The following is a 17,792-nucleotide window of genomic DNA, read 5'->3' as shown; positions in this document are numbered from 1 at the left end:
CCAAAAAAGAATGAGTCACTTTTATGAAGATATAGTTGTAACATCTATCTGAAGTTAATCAAAGATGAAATCATCTCAGAAGTAATGAAGAGTAGGGTGGGGTGAATGGTTCAGTGAACTAATGCAGATCTGATTCTAGTAACTGGCTTTGTATTTTCAAATGGAAATGAGGCTTTTTATATCAACCTGATTTGGATTCCATCTGCAAACTACTTGCCCTGTTTCTCTGAAAGAGTTACTGAAAATGTAGGAGAGAAAGAGGGTACCTTTACAAGTTGCAGGAAAATTAGAAGTATGGGCTGGATGTGCATGGAAGGGGTCATATTACCTGTATTGTTTTGGAGGTTTATTACCTTGGGCCTGGTATTTTCAGAAGTTCTGAGTACCAACACTACAGATCAACAGGAGCTATCCTCCTCTTAAAATGAGGCCCTTAAAAGATACCAGAGATGCATAAATCTTAACAGATTAGACATATACTATTTCCACTTAGCATACTGAGGTCTAAATCAGCTCATTTGCCACTCATGCTGCCACAGTCCAAAATGCTGGCAATATTTTATTATTAAAATTACCCTTAGAGGCAAAGGAAATACTAAAAATAATTAATCCAAGAAAGAATTATATTTAAATGTTGATTCATGGTAGTTCTGTAAGTCAAGCAGCCAGAAGACATAAAATATTACTATATAATCTTAGAATTATATCTCTTAGGAATTTGTATTGACATTTTATAACGCAGCGATTTCATCCATATTGATTTAGAACACTGGAATAAATGTACTTTATGTCAAATTCCCATTAGCAATAGCAGTCATTGTGTGCATAACTTCCTGAGCATTGCACCGGAATTTAAGATCATTAGGTTTAATCAGAGTTAGTTTCAAATTAGAATGAAAATGAAAACGAAAATAACACTGAAATGAGACTGTGGGGAAAAAAAGACGACATAATAAAGTCTATTTGAAATGAAAAAGTTGGTATATTAACTCCACAGAATGCCATCCAGGAAAATTCATTTATACTAGTGTGAAGCTTGAATACTCCAGAAACATCAATATTCCAGTTCTAGATATGTGTTTTACAGTCTCGGCATACAGCAACCCACTTATAGCCATGACTGAATTTAAAATCACATGGCATGACAGATCTTGGGAAATCGATTCCTATGATAAGGAATGGAACTTTCTCTTTAATCATTTGTATGATCAGTTTTCTCAGTCTTTTGGGCAGCTTCCTAATTCATTAGAAGAGGACCATTTCATGCTTAATCTGCAGCCACTCTGCTCTCCAAAAGACATCAGACCTCACTTTACAAGATGATTTTTAATTTTACATCAGGAAACAAACCTACTAGATAAATGCTACTTTATAAATATAACCTTTTTAGATATAAAATTATATGCTCATAAAATAAATTACTTTGTAAAACAGTTAAATATATTTCAATGTAGATTAAATGGCCAAGATTTATTAAAATGTATCTCTTCAGCTGGCAAGGTGCTATCTTAGGCCCAAAACCTGCAAAATTTCATTGGCACAGTTGGATGCCTGTGCTCATGCAGAGCCCACTGAAGCCAATGGGCCTCCATTAAAGTGCAAGGATTCAGCTGCATAGATGCCATTGCAGGACTCATGAAATAATTACTAAACAAAGAATGTGGGGAGATCTGGAAGACGCACAAAATATGCCCTTCCAATTCGTGAAGCAGCCTGGGAAAAAATGGCATTTTAGCAACCAGAGCAATGAGGTAACAAAAGTGAAGTCCAACCTCAAGTTCATGATTCTACAAATCACTTTTTAATAAGTCAAAATTTTCAAACTTTCAGTCCTAAAGTTAGGAATCTATATCCAATATTTAGGAACCTCTTGAGCAAGGCACATTATCTACTTAATAAACTGTAAGCACCTGCTTAAGTCTATCCCTACTTAGCAAACCACTTAAACATATGCTTAATCACATGTGTAAATCTCACTGATGTCAACCTTAAAGTTAAGCATATGCTTAATGCTCTGCTGAATAAGCATGGACTTATATACGTTATTTCAGTGCTTTGTTGAAATGGAGCCCTAACTACATGAAATAATATGCTCTAGGTGTTCAATACCTCTGAAGTGAGCTGTAGCTCACGAAAGCTTATGCTCAAATAAATTGGTTAGTCTCTAAGGTGCCACAAGTACTCCTTTTCTTTTTGCGAATACAGACTAACACGGTTGTTACTCTGAAATCTGAAAATTAGCACACTCATTTAAGTGTCCTAAAACTGCTATAGACCACTGGACCAGGGGGATGAGGTGTATGAGGCTTTCTTCCGGCAACTCGCATAAGCTACTAGATCGCACGCCCTGGTTCTCATGGGTGACTTTAATTTTCCTGATATCTGCTGGGAGAGCAATACAGCGGTGCATAGACAATCCAGGAAGTTTTTGGAAAGCGTAGGGGACAATTTCATGGTGCAAGTGCTAGAGGAGCCAACTAGGGGGGAGCTTTTCTTGACCTGCTGCTCACAAACCGGGAAGAATTAGTGGGGGAAGCAAAAGTGGATGGGATTCTGGGAGGCAGTGACCATGAGTTGGTTCACTTCAAGATCCTGACACAGGGAAGAAAGGTAAGCAGCAGGATACGGACCCTGGACTTCAGGAAAGCACACTTCGACTCCCTCAGGGAACGGATGAGTAGGATCCCCTGGGGGACTAACATGAAGGGGAAAGGAGTCCAGGAGAGCTGGCTGTATTTCAAGGAATCCCTGTTGAGGTTACAGGGACAAACCATCCCGATGAGTCGAAAGAATAGTAAATATGGCAGGCGACCAGCTTGGCTTAACGGTGAAATCCTAGCGGATCTTAAACATAAAAAAGAAGCTTACAAGAAGTGGAAGGTTGGACATATGACCAGGGAAGAGTATAAAAATATTGCTCGGGCATGTAGGAATAAAATCAGGAGGGCCAAATCGCACCTGGAGCTGCAGCTAGCAAGAGATGTCAAGAGTAACAAGAAGGGTTTCTTCAAGTATATTGCCAACAAGAAGAAAGCCAAGGAAAGTGTGGGCCCCTTAATGAATGAGGGAGGCAACCTAGTGACAGAGGATGTGGAAAAAGCTAATGTACTCAATGCTTTTTTTGCCTCTGTCTTCACGAACAAGGTCAGCTCCCAGACTGCTGCGCTGGGCATCACAACATGGGGAATAGATGGCCAGCCCTCTGTGGAGATAGAGGTGGTTAGGGACTATTTAGAAAAGCTGGACGTGTACAAGTCCATGGCGCCGGACGAGTTGCATCCGAGAGTGCTAAAGGAATTGGCGGCTGTGATTGCAGAGCCATTGGCCATTATCTTTGAAAACTCGTGGTGAACGGGGGAAGTCCCAGATGACTGGAAAAAGGCTAATGTAGTCCCAATCTTTAAAAAAGGGAAGAAGGAGGATCCTGGAAACTACAGGCCAGTCAGCCTCACTTCAGTCCCCGGAAACATCATGGAGCAGGTCCTCAAAGAATCAATCCTGAAGCACTTACATGAGAGGAAAGTGATCAGGAACAGTCAGCATGGATTCACCAAGGGAAGGTCATGCCTGACTAATCTAATCGCCTTCTAGGATGAGATTACTGGTTCTGTGGATCAAGGGAAAGCAGTGGATGTATTGTTTTTTGACTTTAGCAAAGCTTTTGACACGGTCTCCCACAGTATTCTTGTCAGCAAGTTAAAGAAGTATGGGCTAGATGAATGCACTATAAGGTGGGTAGAAAGTTGGCTAGATTGTCGGGGTCAACGGGTAGTGATCAGTGGCTCCATGTCTAGTTGGCAGCCGGTGTCAAGTGGAGTGCCCCAGGGGTCGGTCCTGGGGCCGGTTTTGTTCAATATCTTCATAAATGATCTGGAGGATGGTGTGGATTGCACTCTCAGCAAATTTGCGGATGATACTAAACTAGGAGGAGTGGTAGATACGCTGGAGAGCAGGGATAGGATACAGAGGGACCTAGACAAATTGGAGGATTGGGCCAAAAGAAATCTGATGAGGTTCAATAAGGATAAGTGCAGGGTCCTGCACTTAGGATGGAAGAACCCAATGCACAGCTACAGACTAGGGACCGAATGGCTAGGCAGCAGTTCTGCGGAAAAGGACCTAGGGGTGACAGTGGACGAGAAGCTGGATATGAGTCAGCAGTGTGCCCTTGTTGCCAAGAAGGCCAATGACATTTTGGGATGTATAAGTAGGGGCATAGCGAGCAGATCGAGGGACGTGATCGTTCTCCTCTATTCGACATTGGTGAGGCCTCATCTGGAGTACTGCGTCCAGTTTTGGGCCCCACACTACAAGAAGGATGTGGATAAATTGGAGAGAGTCCAGCGAAGGGCAACAAAAATGATGAGGGGTCTGGAACACATGACTTATGAGGAGAGGCTGAGGGAACTGGGATTGTTTAGTCTGCAGAAGAGAAGAATGAGGGGGGATTTGATAGCTGCTTTCAATTACCTGAGAGGTGGTTCCAGAGAGGATGGTTCCAGACTATTCTCAGAGGTAGAAGAGGACAGGACAAGGAGTAATGGTCTCAAGTTGCAGTGAGGGAGGTTTAGGTTGGATATTAGGAAAATCTTTTCCACTAGGAGAGTGGTGAAACACTGGAATGCGTTACCTAGGGAGGTGGTAGAATCTCCTTCCTTAGAAGTTTTTAAGGTCAGGCTTGACAAAGCCCTGGCTGGGATGATTTTATTGGGGATTGGTCCTGCTTTGAGCAGGGGGTTGGACTAGATGACCTCCTGAGGTCCCTTCCAACCCTGATATTCTATGATTCTATGTGGATATAATTGACTACATTTAAGTATGACAGGTTTCAGAGTAACAGCCGTGTTAGTCTGTATTCGCAAAAAGAAAAGGAGTACCTGTGGCACCTTAGAGACTAACCAATTTATTTGAGCATGAGCTTTCGTGAGCTAAGTGAGCTGTAGCTCACGAAAGCTCATGCTCAAATAAATTGGTTAGTCTCTAAGGTGCCACAGGTACTCCTTTTCTTTTTACATTTAAGTATGAATTTTGGCCTTGATATTTTGAGATTTAACCACTTTTATGGGAGAATTGGGCTAATAGTCTCATGCCACACTATCCGGGCTGGAGCTGGAAAATAGTGTTAAAAACGTAACTTTAAATTACATTTACCTGTTTCAACATCTGTTAAATGAAGCATAGAATCAAAGCCTCCACTGAGAATTCTTCTTCCGCACAAAGACCACTCAGCAGTTCGAACAGCACAACTGTGACAGGAGTATGTTTTTAAACAACAGCCTGTATCTACAGCGTTCCATATCTTAAAAAGAAACATAATGACAGTTATAAATATAAATTTAAAAATACCAGTAAATAAATTATTCAACCTGCTGATAAAGAACAAATCAATTAGCCCATCTGAGAAAGCTTCATATATTTTAACAGATTTGATTTTGCTATGAGGATGGGATTAAAGTAATACTGCACTCCCTTAAATTATGAAAATATTTTTACAGAATCATAGAAATGTAGGGTTGGAAGAGACCTTGAAATCAGCTAGTCCAGTCCACTGCACTGAGGAGCACCAAGTAAACCAATCCCTGACATGTTTGTCCAACCTGTTTTTAAAAACCTCCAATTATGGACATTCCCCAAACTCCCAAAGCCTATTTCAGAACTTAACTACACTGATAGTTAGAAAATTTTTCCTAATATCCAACCTAAATCTCTCTTGCTGCAGATTAGGCCCATTACTTCTTGTGCTGGACATGGAGAACAATTGATCCACATCCTCTTTATAACAACCCTTAACAGATTTGAAGATGAACATGCCCAGTTTTTATAACCTCTCCTCATAGGTCAGGTTCCCTAAACCTTTTATCATGTTTGTTGCTCACCTCTGGACTCTTTCCAATTTGTCCACATTTTTCTTAAAGTGTGGCACCCAGTCACAGTACTCTCGCTGAGGCCTCATCAATATCGAGTACAGTGGGACAATTACCTCCTGTGTCTTACATACAACATTTCTGTTAATAAATCCCAGAATTATATTAGCATCACATTGTTTACTCATATTCAATTTGTGATCCACTAGAACCCCCAGATTTCTTTCACTAATACTACTACCTAGCCAGTTATTTCCCATTTTGTAGTTGTGCATTTGATTTTTCCTCTTAAGTCTAGTATTTTACACTTATCTTCACTGAATTTCATCTTGTTGAATTCAGACAAATTTTCCAATTTGTCGAGGTCATTTTGAATTCTAATCCTGTCCTCCAAAGTGCTTGCAATCCATCCCAATTTGGTGTCATCTGCAAATTTTATAAACAGATTCTCAACTCATTATCCAAGTCAATAATGAAAATATTGACTAGTACTGGACCCAGGATTGACCCCTGTGGGACCCCACTAAATACACCCTCCCAGTTTGATAGCAAGCCATTGATAACTACTCTTTGAATATGGTGTTTCAACCAGTTGTGCACCCCCTTTATAGTAATTTCACCTCGACCGCATGTCCCTAGTTTGCTTATAAGAATGTCACGAGGGACTGTGTCAAAAGCCTTATTAGCAAGAGAATAAAGACAATAAGCATTCTTGCGGCAGGCATAATTTCCTGAGAATTCGCAAACTGTTCTCAGTGGCAGCTCATGTCAGATCTTCCCACTGCCATTCCCTCGTCTCCTTCCATGGTGAGAAACAACCCCAACAACTCCTGTTTGTTCCCTCTTGTTTCTCTCCCACATACTTCACCTGTAATCAACCCAATTTGGTAGTGAACAAGAACCCTGGCAGATTACAGACATGAGATCTGCCTATATGTTGGCTAGGACTGATTCTTCAGTCTTGCAGATACTAATTTCATGCAGCATTGTGCCACTCTCAAAATTTGCTTAAAAGCTAGATATGAATATTGTCATGGAGACTTGGGTAGGATTCTCTAAAGTGCTCAGCACTGGCCTAACTCTGTTCATTCTTTAGCTTCAACTGGAGCAAAGTTAGGTCAATCTGAGCATTTCTGAAAATCCCACCTCTACTGATTACCTTAAATCTTTTAATCATTAGGAAAAACAAGCGTATTCAATCTTTAACTTTTCTGGAATGTCTTAATCTAGTTCACATTCTAAAAACAAAAACAATTATTTGATAAAGGAAGAAGTAATGATTTTCTGAAACAAAGTAGTTGTCACAAGGTATTTATAACAACTATTAACTATTTTTAATTATGATTTGGGTGATCAAATATGCAGTATACCTCATTAATCAAAAGCACACATTCTATATGCAGAGTTTATAATATATTATGACAATCAAAATTTATCAAATTATATGTGAAAAATAATGTCTAGGAAGTTCAGATTTGAGATTAGGTTAACTATTGATATTATTGTTTATTATTAATATCCTGCTGCAATTAACACAGGCTTATACAATCTGACTATATCATTTATTGCTATATCTATTATTTGTCTCAGGCAAAACTATTTTTTCTAGTTATCTGGCTTTTAGCCAAATACTACAATTAGCTGCTAGTGAACCCCAATGTGTTTTCACTGCCAGTATTAGTAGTGCAAGAAGATCAACGTTTTAATGGTGCTAGATAACAATTTTATTACATTTGTGGTTGAAAATTGAAAGACAGATGGTATATGGCTTAAAGTTATACCAGAAATAATAAGACTCTTTGTGGTTTGTCAATATATTACCATCATACTAAGGCCTCGTCTACACTACACAGTCAGCTTTTGTCGATAAAACAGGGGAGGTGTACACACTGAAATGCTCTTCCTGGCAATGTAACATATGCTATGCCAACATAATAAAATCACCTCAACAAGAGGCATAGGGCTTATTTCAGTGTAGTTAGGGTGGCGCGTCTGTGTAGACACTGGGGTCCTTACATTGGCTGTTGGCTGTTATCCACTGGAGCCATGAAATTGACAAGAAAACTGGCTCTCAGCTCCTGAGGCAGGTTGCTTTGGGGTCTCCACTCCAAGCCAGGCTGCCACCCAGGCTCCTGGCTTTGGCTGCTGCCTGGGCTCCCTACTCCCCGCTGAGAGCCCTACTGTCTCCTGGGGTGCTGGCTCCCTGCCAGGAGCATGGCAGCCATCTGGACTCCAGGTGTGGATCTCCCCGCCGGAGGCGAGAAGCCCTGGATGGCTCCCCCCTACCACTCCCAGCTCTCCCACACAGCCCCTCTTCAGTAAGTGGAAGAACTCCTAGTGAGGACACACACCACCAACAGAAGGAGGGTAGTGTGGACATCAGCCACAGCAGTAATTAATGCGGTGGCTGGAACTCGACCTAAAATAGGTTGATTTAAGATTGTCGTGTAGACATAGCCTAAATCTTGCTGCATATTTCAAACAAAAGTTGCCTGTGAGCTCACCAAAGACCATCTTTATTTTTCCTATCCTAATTAACTACTTATTTTCTAAATCTTGATCTGTATTATTATTTATATAACGGTTGAAAGTGCTAAGCAATTTACATAACATAGAAAAGAGACAGTCCCTGCCTCAAAGAGCTTATCTAAGAAAAATGAGGGCCAGATTCTACCCTCATTTACAGCCAAGCAACTCCACTGAATTCAATTATTAATTAGTAAGATACAGTTGATTATGGTTCTATATTTAAAACAATTAAATGTGTATTAAAGGCAAAATGAATGCTGCAAATGTCAACACATGACTGGTTGTGGTTCATTGTAATTACAGCGTAGACCAGGATCACTGAGCTGTAAGAAGAAAACAGCAAAAGAAAAATGTTTTGGTATTTATTTTTATGTCCTTCACCATTTTTTTCTTTTTACTGGACTAGAAGGGGTTACTATCTGGGAAGGATTTGTTGACAACATTACCTGTATAACAGACCACTCTTCACAGGCAACATTCTGTCTCATGACACTGCTTCAAAGTATCCCCATATCATGTACTGAATATAATTTTACTCTGATAAGCAACCAATTATTGTTAGTTCCTCCATTGGTCATTTAAGCAGACTTCACAAAAGTTGTATCCTAACTTTTCTACCCTAACTATGAGCAGGGAAATCAAGAAAAAAATATTAAAAATACTTTTTGGAAATTAGTTTCTATCATCCTTTAATGACTTTTAACAATCATTACCATACAAAAAAGGGAGTTAATTATGTCCAAGAGCTATTTTAGCATGAAGAAGCTACTGAATGAATCAAGATGAAAGGAAAAACAGGTGGTAAATGCTTAAAAAAAAGTCCCGATCATGTTTTAATGATTAAATATGAAAAACCAATTTCCTCAAGAAAGAAAAAGTAAAACAAGCTTCAACAGCATTGCATGGTTTAGGTTTAAGAATAGAAAATCTGTATAATACACATTTTTCTCTAACACAGATTGTGCTTTATGTTCTCCTCCATTTTATGGAAAAGAGCAAACATTTTACACCTGTGGATGTAAACCATTAGAGACTGCGTGAAAGAGAAAAATCACTAAATGGCATCCTTTCCATTTCCACCCCATAAGCTTCTGTCAGTTGCTTTAGAATCATAGAATATCAGGGTTGGAAGGGACCTCAGGAGGTCGTCTAGTGCAACCCCCTGCTCGAAGCAGGACCAATCCCCAACTAAATCATCCCAGTCAAGCCTGACCTTAAAAACCTCAAAGGAAGGAAATTTCACCACCTCCCTAGGTAACACATTCCAGTGCTTCACCACCTTCCTAGTGAAAAAGTTTTTCCTAATATCCAACCTAAACCTCCCCCACTGCAACTTGAGACCATCACTCCTTGTTCTGTCATCTGCTACCACTGAGAACCGTCTAGATCCATCCGCTTTGGAACCCCCTTTCAGGTAGCTGAAAGCAGCTATCAAATCCCCCCTCATTCTTCTCTTCTGCAGACTAAACAATCCCAGTTCCCTCAGCCTCTCCTCATAAGTCATGTGTTCCAGTCCCCTAATCATTTTTGTTGCCCTCCGCTGAACGTTTTCCAATTTTTTCACATCCTTCTTGTAGTGTGGGGCCCAAAACTGGACACAGTACTCCAGATGAGGCCTCACCAATGTCGAATAGAGAGGAACAATCACATCCCTCGATTTGCTGGCAATGCCCCTACTTATACATCCCAAAATGCCATTGGCCTTCTTGGCAACAAGGGCACGCGGTTGACTCATATCCAGCTTCTCGTCCACTGTAACCCCTAGATCCTTTTCTGCAGAACTGCTGCCGAGCCATTCGGTCCCTAGTCTGGAGTGGTGCATGGGATTCTTCCGTCCTAAGTGCAGGACCCTGCACTTGTCCTTATTGAACCTCATCAGATTTCTTTTGGCCCAATCCTCTAATTTGTCTAGGGCCCTCTGTATCCTATCCTTACCCTCCAGCGTATCTACCTCTCCTCCCAGTTTAGTGTCATCTGCAAACTTGCTGAGGGTGCAATCCACGCCATCCTCCAGACCCTTAATGAAGATATTGAACAAAACCGGCCTCAGGACCAACCCTTGGGATACTCCGCTTCATACCGGCTGCCAACTAGACATAGACCCATTGATCACTACCCGTTGAGCCCAACAATCTAGCCAGCTTTCTATCCACCTTACAGTCCGTTCATCCTGCCCATACTACTTTAACTTGCTGGCAAGAATACTGTGGGAGACCATATCAAAAGCTTTGCTAAAGTCAAGGAATAACATGTCCACTGCTTTCCTCTCATCCACAGAGCCAGTTATCTCGTCATAGAAGGCAATTAGATTAGTCAGGCATGTCTTGCCCTTGGTGAATCCATGCTGACTGTTCCTGATCACTTTCCTCTCCTCTAAGTGCTTCAGAATTGATTCCTTGGGGACCTGCTCCATGATTTTTCCAGGTACTGAGGTGAGGCTGACTGGCCTGTAGTTCCCCGGATCCTCCTCCTTCCCTTTTTTAAAGATGGGCAATACATTAGCCTTTTTCCAGTCGTCCGGGACCTCCCCCGATGTCCATGAGTTTTCAAAGATAATGGCCAATGGCTCTGCAATCACATCCGCCAACTCCTTTAGCACTTTCAGATGCAGCACATCAAACTTAAATAATGTTTGATTTGGAACATATGTCTTTTAGGGGTTAGGTGGCCAGTTACGAGAGGTGGAGTTAGAATGCAGTTGCTTTTGGAGGCATGACCCTATGCAAATTAACCCGATCTTGCAGGAGATGTTGCTGTTAGTTAATGCTGATAGGTTCAACATCTACTGTGCTTTCACACCCAACTTTAAGAGATGCTCAAAAAATGTAGAGATCGCATAATAAAAGCAAGGCAATAGATCAGGTAGTGTTGTCAATGTTATGTGTAGGGCAATGATAGGAAAGGCTCAGAAAGGGATGTTCCATGTCAAACAAAATTCCTTAAGGTTTGTTCCAGAATTGCCTACAAACCGCTGGCCTACATGGTTTTGGCTAGACACAGCTCTCTGCCCTGCTGTGGGAAGGATAGCATGTTGCATTTTTTCCAAAAGAACTCACCAGTTTTAATGTAAGCATGCCTTTGCCTGTGGAAGAAGAAAAATATGGCCTATTGTTTACAAGAATCTGAGGCTACCAAAGAGACCAGTGATATCATGGGGAATCCCTAAAACACCAATTATAATGATGTAGTCATACATATGAAAAACAATACTAAGGTAAGCCACTGACAGAGAAGGGCATCAAGGAACAAGCCTGGTGTTCACGAGTCAAGGCAAGGCTGCCCAAGGAAACTAGTTGTGCACTTTCCATGTGAATAGTAAACTATTCAGAGGTTGAAAGTCATGCGTGACTAGGGTGACCAGATGAAATGGACAAAATATCAGGACACATGGGGGAAACAACAACAACAAAAAACACGCCAGAGCAGAGTTGCCAAAGCAAAAATAAATAAATAAATAAAATGGCCGGAGCGGTCAAAGCTGCAATATCAGGACAAATGGCGTCCCGACCGTGCATCAGTCGGGACGCAGGACAAAGAACTAAATATCAGGACAGTCCCGATTTTATCGGGATGTCCGATCACCCTATGCGTGACCAACTGTGACAGAATGAGATATATCTGAGTTAAATTATTAACTCTATCTTGTTTGCTGTGTGAAGTATTGGATACTGTGACTGCATAAGTCTGGACATGCCCAAATACAACCTATTGAACTGCATTCTGGATAGCTGTCCTACCTGAGAAAGGTGCTTGACACCACATTGAAGGACTATCACCAAGAAACCATCAAGACGGCAATCATCAACTTTGATTGGGAGGGGCTGGTTATTGTGAGATAATGAGACAATGGACTTTCTACTAAGCAGCCTTTATGGGGGGCTAGGGTAAGCATGCCTTGAGGGGGGTTGGAGCTTCCCCGTGGAGGACATGGCAGAGAAAGAGAGACTTAACTAAAGAGTAGGATTCTGCTTTGTACAGGGGGATCAACCCTCGCCACATGAAAGACTTGCAGGAGGGTGAGAGAGCAGGAGGTACTCTGACTATTCCTGAAAGCTGACAAACATTAGACTCCCAAGAGGGGGTGAGATCAGACCAGGGGAAAGTGTGTCTCATGACTTTTGTTTTCTTTTCAATGATCTGGAACTCTCGAGTGTTTTAGGGATAAAGTTTCTGTGGTTATGAAATTCCTTTGCTAAGCCTGTGTTCCTTCCTTTCCCACCATGTTTTCTTCAAAGGAGCTTAACTAGAAGTTTGGAGTGCCCACAGCTTAGCTGGAGCTCTGGGGGAGTGTGTGCTAGGGACCGGTAGGACTCAGGAGGTCTCAGACACTGATTCTGGGGTCTAGAATGGCAGTGACACACAAGGAAGGGTGTCATAGCCAGGTCTGAGCCTGGGAGTCTGTCCTAGAGTCCCAGAGCTAGAAACAGTGACTAGACTCTACCTAGATTCAGTCGGCTTGGAAGCATGTAGGGCCTGACTGGGTACAGGGCAAGGATGTAACACAAACCACTGATTTTCAATGCCAGGAGACAGGACATTCTTGGGGGCAGGTCTAAAACTGTGGAATGAGCTCCCCCACAATGAAGGGCTATCACAAACCACAGCACTTACTGCTCCAGTGCAAGATGCATTTCACTAACATCAATACATAGTATTTTTTTTAAAAAACCTATCAAAACAAGAGACTCCAATGAATGCATGGGGAGAGGATTAGAGAACAAACATCACAGATGTTAGTCATGTTGTTTAATACACTGCTTTTTTTATATATATACTTATTTACAAATGTTTATTCCGATTAATTTTTGCTACGAAACAATGAATTGTTGGGATTTTTCTTTTGCCATACTATAAAAATACAATGTATTATGCATATGATATGTGATTTATAAGTTATATATTAATTTTTACATAGCATACTACCTATAATAAAATATTATCTTGCGCGCTCCAAACCCGTCAAGCAGAATATCCAGTGTTTTTTCTAGGAAGACTTCTCATTAAAATACTACAGTGATGAGTGCAGTATAATATACAGAACAAAAATTGAGGCAACGGAGTAGAACAAAGCAGAATCCGTAAATATCCAAAAGTCAAGCTCTTTGGAGATAGTTTTCAACACGAATTCACGTAATGTTTCAGTCAATCTGAATCTGCATTTTTCAGGCAAAGTTTTGGGAGAAAAGTTTTTTCTGGCTGTATATGGAGCATGATTTTACATATTAAAATCTATAAAAAGAACAAAAATCGGGGGGAATATAAGGACTCAATTAAAAATAGAGACTGAGATATGCATACTCCTTGATACATATATATTAATACCTATTTAGTCTTATGGGATTCCATGCAATCATGCAAATCTAAGCTATAAAGCTGGAAAGAATTTATCTTTGATTCCTTTTACCTATTTTGACACAGAAAGCTATTTTTAAAGCAGGTGTCACATGCCACATTCTTTCAAAACTCTAAATCTTTTAAGATGCTCAGCATTATCACTGGGTGGAACACAGAAACATCTTTGGGTTTTTTTTGTGTTTTGTTTTGTTTTTTTTTAAACTAAGTTCGCTCTTTTATCCCATGACAGTGGACTGGATTTTCAATTTCTTAGCTAACAAGTTAAACTCACACACTTTAAGGTGCTACTTTGAAAATATTACTTTACAGTGTGACAGTACATGATTTCAATTATGAACAATAATCTTTTTATCTATTCATAAAGTTTGTTTATTCGGTTTTTTTTTCTCAAGAAAGAAAATGGCTCTCTTTTTATTACTTTGGCATTATTCCTACTTCTGTAGTTATAATGGAAATGTTGACACAACAGTAAAAAACACCTCTTCTCAGGCTTTTAAAGAAATATACTGTTTGAGTTCTTTCAGTCAGGAAACCAAACTTGTCTATAGATTAGTCTCTAATAACTTAATATTTTGAGGCAACACAATGCCAAGATTCAGATGAAATTTAAAGAATGTTTTTACTTGAATGAACTGAACTTTAAGGTTTTGGACTTTTTCCAGTCCAGTAAGCTTATACCATATTTCTGCCATTGCCAATCAGTTTTATGGTTAATATGCATCCCTCAATTTTAAAACTATGATTTTTGGTCCAGTATGGTGCCACTAGAATTTCTTTAGTTTTACATTGCCTGATCCTCTGTTGTTCTCTATTAGCATAGGTGCTGGAACTAGGGATACTAGGGGTTGCTGCATCACACCCTGGCTTGAAATTGTTTCCATTATATACAGGGTTTACAGTTTGGTTCAATGGCTCTCAGCACCCCCACTATACAAATTGTTCCAACACCCTGGTCTATTAGACTTTGTCTACACTATGCACCTTTTAGTGACACTGCTGTGCTGCTATACCTATGCCACAAAAAGGCACACAGTGTAGCTGCTGTTTGTTGGCAGGAGAGAGTTCTCCCGCCAAAAACAAACTTCCACCCCCCCAACGAGCTTTGGTAGCTTTGTCAGCGGCTGGGGGGGGGGGTGTTGGTTTCACCCCTCTGAACGACAAAAAATTTGTCATTCAGTTGCCAGTGTAGACACTATTATCCTCTTCAAATACAATAAAAGAGAGAATCTGACAGATATAACTAAAAGAACCTTACTGGTACCATAATGGCCCCAAGTCATGGTTTTTCCATCTAGAGCAGTGGTTCTCAAACTAGGGCTGCCGCTTGTTCAGGGAAAGCCCCTGGTGGGCCGGGACGGTTTGTTTACCTGCCGCATCCGCAGGTTCCGCTGATCGCAGCTCCCACTGGTTCCAGGCCAATGGGGGCTGCAGGAAGAGCAGACAGCACATCCCTCGGATCTAGAGGTTTTGGCCAGAATACAGTTCTGGATCTGGATCCAGGTTTCATTTCATAATATGGAAAATTATTTCATACCATCAACAACTCAAAACATCGGACTGTGTGGCACACCAGCTATTACATATGCTGCTGAAGGATCAGTCCAGCTCATTGAGAATTGAAGGTAGAGTTTAAGTAAGAGGTAGGCTTTTTTTTTTTATTTGTTAGGCACAGGAATTGTATACAAACAATGGAATAAATTGTACCCAGACCCATAGGTTTGTCTATTTAGAATGAAGCTGTGCCTTTAAGAAACATTTTGTGTTGAGATCATATAGAGCTGCACTAGCTCAGCAAGCACTTGGATGAATATTGTGCCTTGGGGAGATGCATCCATCTTCAGATGGTACAATCTGCTCCCTCCAAGGCATGTTTAGGCTGCCCTGCAGACCAGTGCAAGAAGGAATGCTCATGACCCTCTCCTCGTCATTCCCTAGGGGCAACTCAGACGGAGGGAAGACCATGTATTCTTATTATAGTAACTTTTAGTCTTGTTGTCAGCTTTATCATCAGCACATTGAAATAAAGGCAGCATTAGTATCTATCTTAAGTATTTTTACCATATATTGGCAATCACTGTAGTATCTAGCACTGAATTACAAAAATGGCTTATGATAGTTTTATAAATAGTGCATAATTGCTTCAAATAAATGTAGTGATAGGTTTAAAGACAGTCATAAGTTATAGTGATAGGCTTAAATACAGTTTAAAGCCTCTAACACTGTCATACTGTATTAGCATAGGTTGCGCAATAAGTTATTATTTTATGGTAATACTGGACACCTTTCTTTTTGCGAATACAGACTAACACGGCTGTTACTCTGAAACCTGTCATGATAAAAAGGAATTCTGATCTTCCTAACTGGAAAGAAAATCAACTTAATGCACATGGATTTTGGTGATCTACTGATGTTGACAATATCCTTATAAATGTAAATTAGTATCTTATAAATACTGAGTATCTTACTAATACTGAGACAGCTGAAATGTTTGTTTGAAAAACAGATGCTATGTATATCAAGCAGTTTTTCCCAACACTGCTCTCTTTCTATTCCCAAGAATGGGAATTTAGACTTAGAAATCATTGGTACATTAATTAAATCAATACAAAATTTATGGAGACTTGTAAATGATGCCATTACAAGCCACTGTGAAGTAACCATTTCAATGTAAATCCTGGGGGATGCCATTAAGATGCCATTAAAGGACCATTATGATGTGTAATTTCAACAGTAAACTATTTTCATTATAAATCATATTATCATTTTAAAAACAAACAAAATGGAATACAACAGCTAAACAATGCATCTGAAGTAGTGGGGTTTTTACCCACAAAAGCTTATGCTCAAATAAATCTGTTAGTCTTTAAGGTGCCACCGGACTCCTTCTTATTAAAAAACAATGACTTAATCATAAATTATCACAAAAGCAAGGATATTCTACATTAAGACGACCACAGCACCTCATCTTTACCCTTTCACTGACACTTTTAATTTGGTTACACCAGGTTAATCACCTAGAGTTCCTATTTAGGCATCTAAATTTAAGTGGCCTGATTTTCAGAAGTTCTGTGCACCTACCAGTGTCATTAATGCCAAGGGGTGTTCTGAGTGTCCCATACCTCTGAAAATTAGAGTTTTTATGTTAGGTGACCAAATAGAAACTTAGGTGACTAATTCTAGGCATCCAAGTTTGAAAATGTTGGCTTTTATGTCTAGATAATGCAGTATAAATGGCCCACTATAACATTTCCTTCTACAGCTGGCCAAATATTCCTTACACTAATCAGCTTTGCTTGAGTGAATATGTGCTAAATATTATTACTTGCAAAGAACAACCAGGTACGTGTAATATTTACCATTGCTGAGATCACTGCCTATAATTCTGACCAGTACTGTCCCATTGTTTCCTTGTTATTCCTGTTTGTGTAACTCATGTCTTTTGTCTTATAGACTTTAATCTCTTTGGGGAAAGAAATTGTCTTTTTGTTCTGCGTTTGTACAGTACCTAACATAATGGGGTTCTGGTCCATGAATGGGGCTTCTAGGCACTACAAAAATACAAATAAAGAATAATTAGGACTAATAATTTGTACTTATTTAGCACATTTCATCTAAAAAGCTCAAAGTGACTTACAAGTGTTATCTCCAGTTCACTGATGGAGAAATTTAAGCACCGAGATGTTAAATGATTTCTCCATGGCCACACAGTGGAGAAGTCAGTAATACAAGGTAGAGTCTCAGCCCCATATGCTAACCAGTAGAACACAGTGGCTTCCCAAAAATAACATTCATGAGCCCATGCAACTATAATGCATGGGAAGCATGGCAAACCTTTGTTTGAAAGCTCCAGTGTGAGCCACTATGTTGGTCACTGGTGCAGTAGCAATGCAACATAGGGTCAAGCTGGTAGCAGCTGAGAGCACAGAGGAAGCAATGAATTTAGTTTTCAAAAGGCCTCTCTAGCAACCCCTCTTCCAAATCAAAGGAGAAATACCTATGGGCTCTGAAGGGAGCTGGTTCCAACTTCCCTTCACCGGAGCCTTT

At 40.2% G+C, this 17,792-nt stretch overlaps 1 protein-coding gene across 4 annotated transcripts in view; it reads right to left on the bottom strand.

The window, feature by feature from the left end:
- WDR25 (WD repeat domain 25) overlaps window positions 1-17,792 on the bottom strand; it is a 116,881-nt gene that overhangs the window by 33,458 nt on the left and 65,631 nt on the right. For all 4 annotated transcript variants that reach the window (XM_077819368.1, XM_077819370.1, XM_077819367.1 and 1 more), the window contains one exon: window positions 5,152-5,299. In XM_077819368.1, coding sequence (XP_077675494.1) covers window positions 5,152-5,299 — 148 coding nt within the window. The remainder of the gene's footprint in view (window positions 1-5,151; window positions 5,300-17,792) is intronic.

The sequence above is a fragment of the Eretmochelys imbricata genome, chromosome 6 (assembly GCF_965152235.1).
Source record: "Eretmochelys imbricata isolate rEreImb1 chromosome 6, rEreImb1.hap1, whole genome shotgun sequence".
In the NCBI taxonomy this organism is placed as follows: domain Eukaryota; kingdom Metazoa; phylum Chordata; order Testudines; family Cheloniidae; genus Eretmochelys; species Eretmochelys imbricata.
The sequence above is the reverse complement of the archived record's forward strand: the minus strand, read 5'-3'. Positions and strand labels throughout refer to the sequence as shown.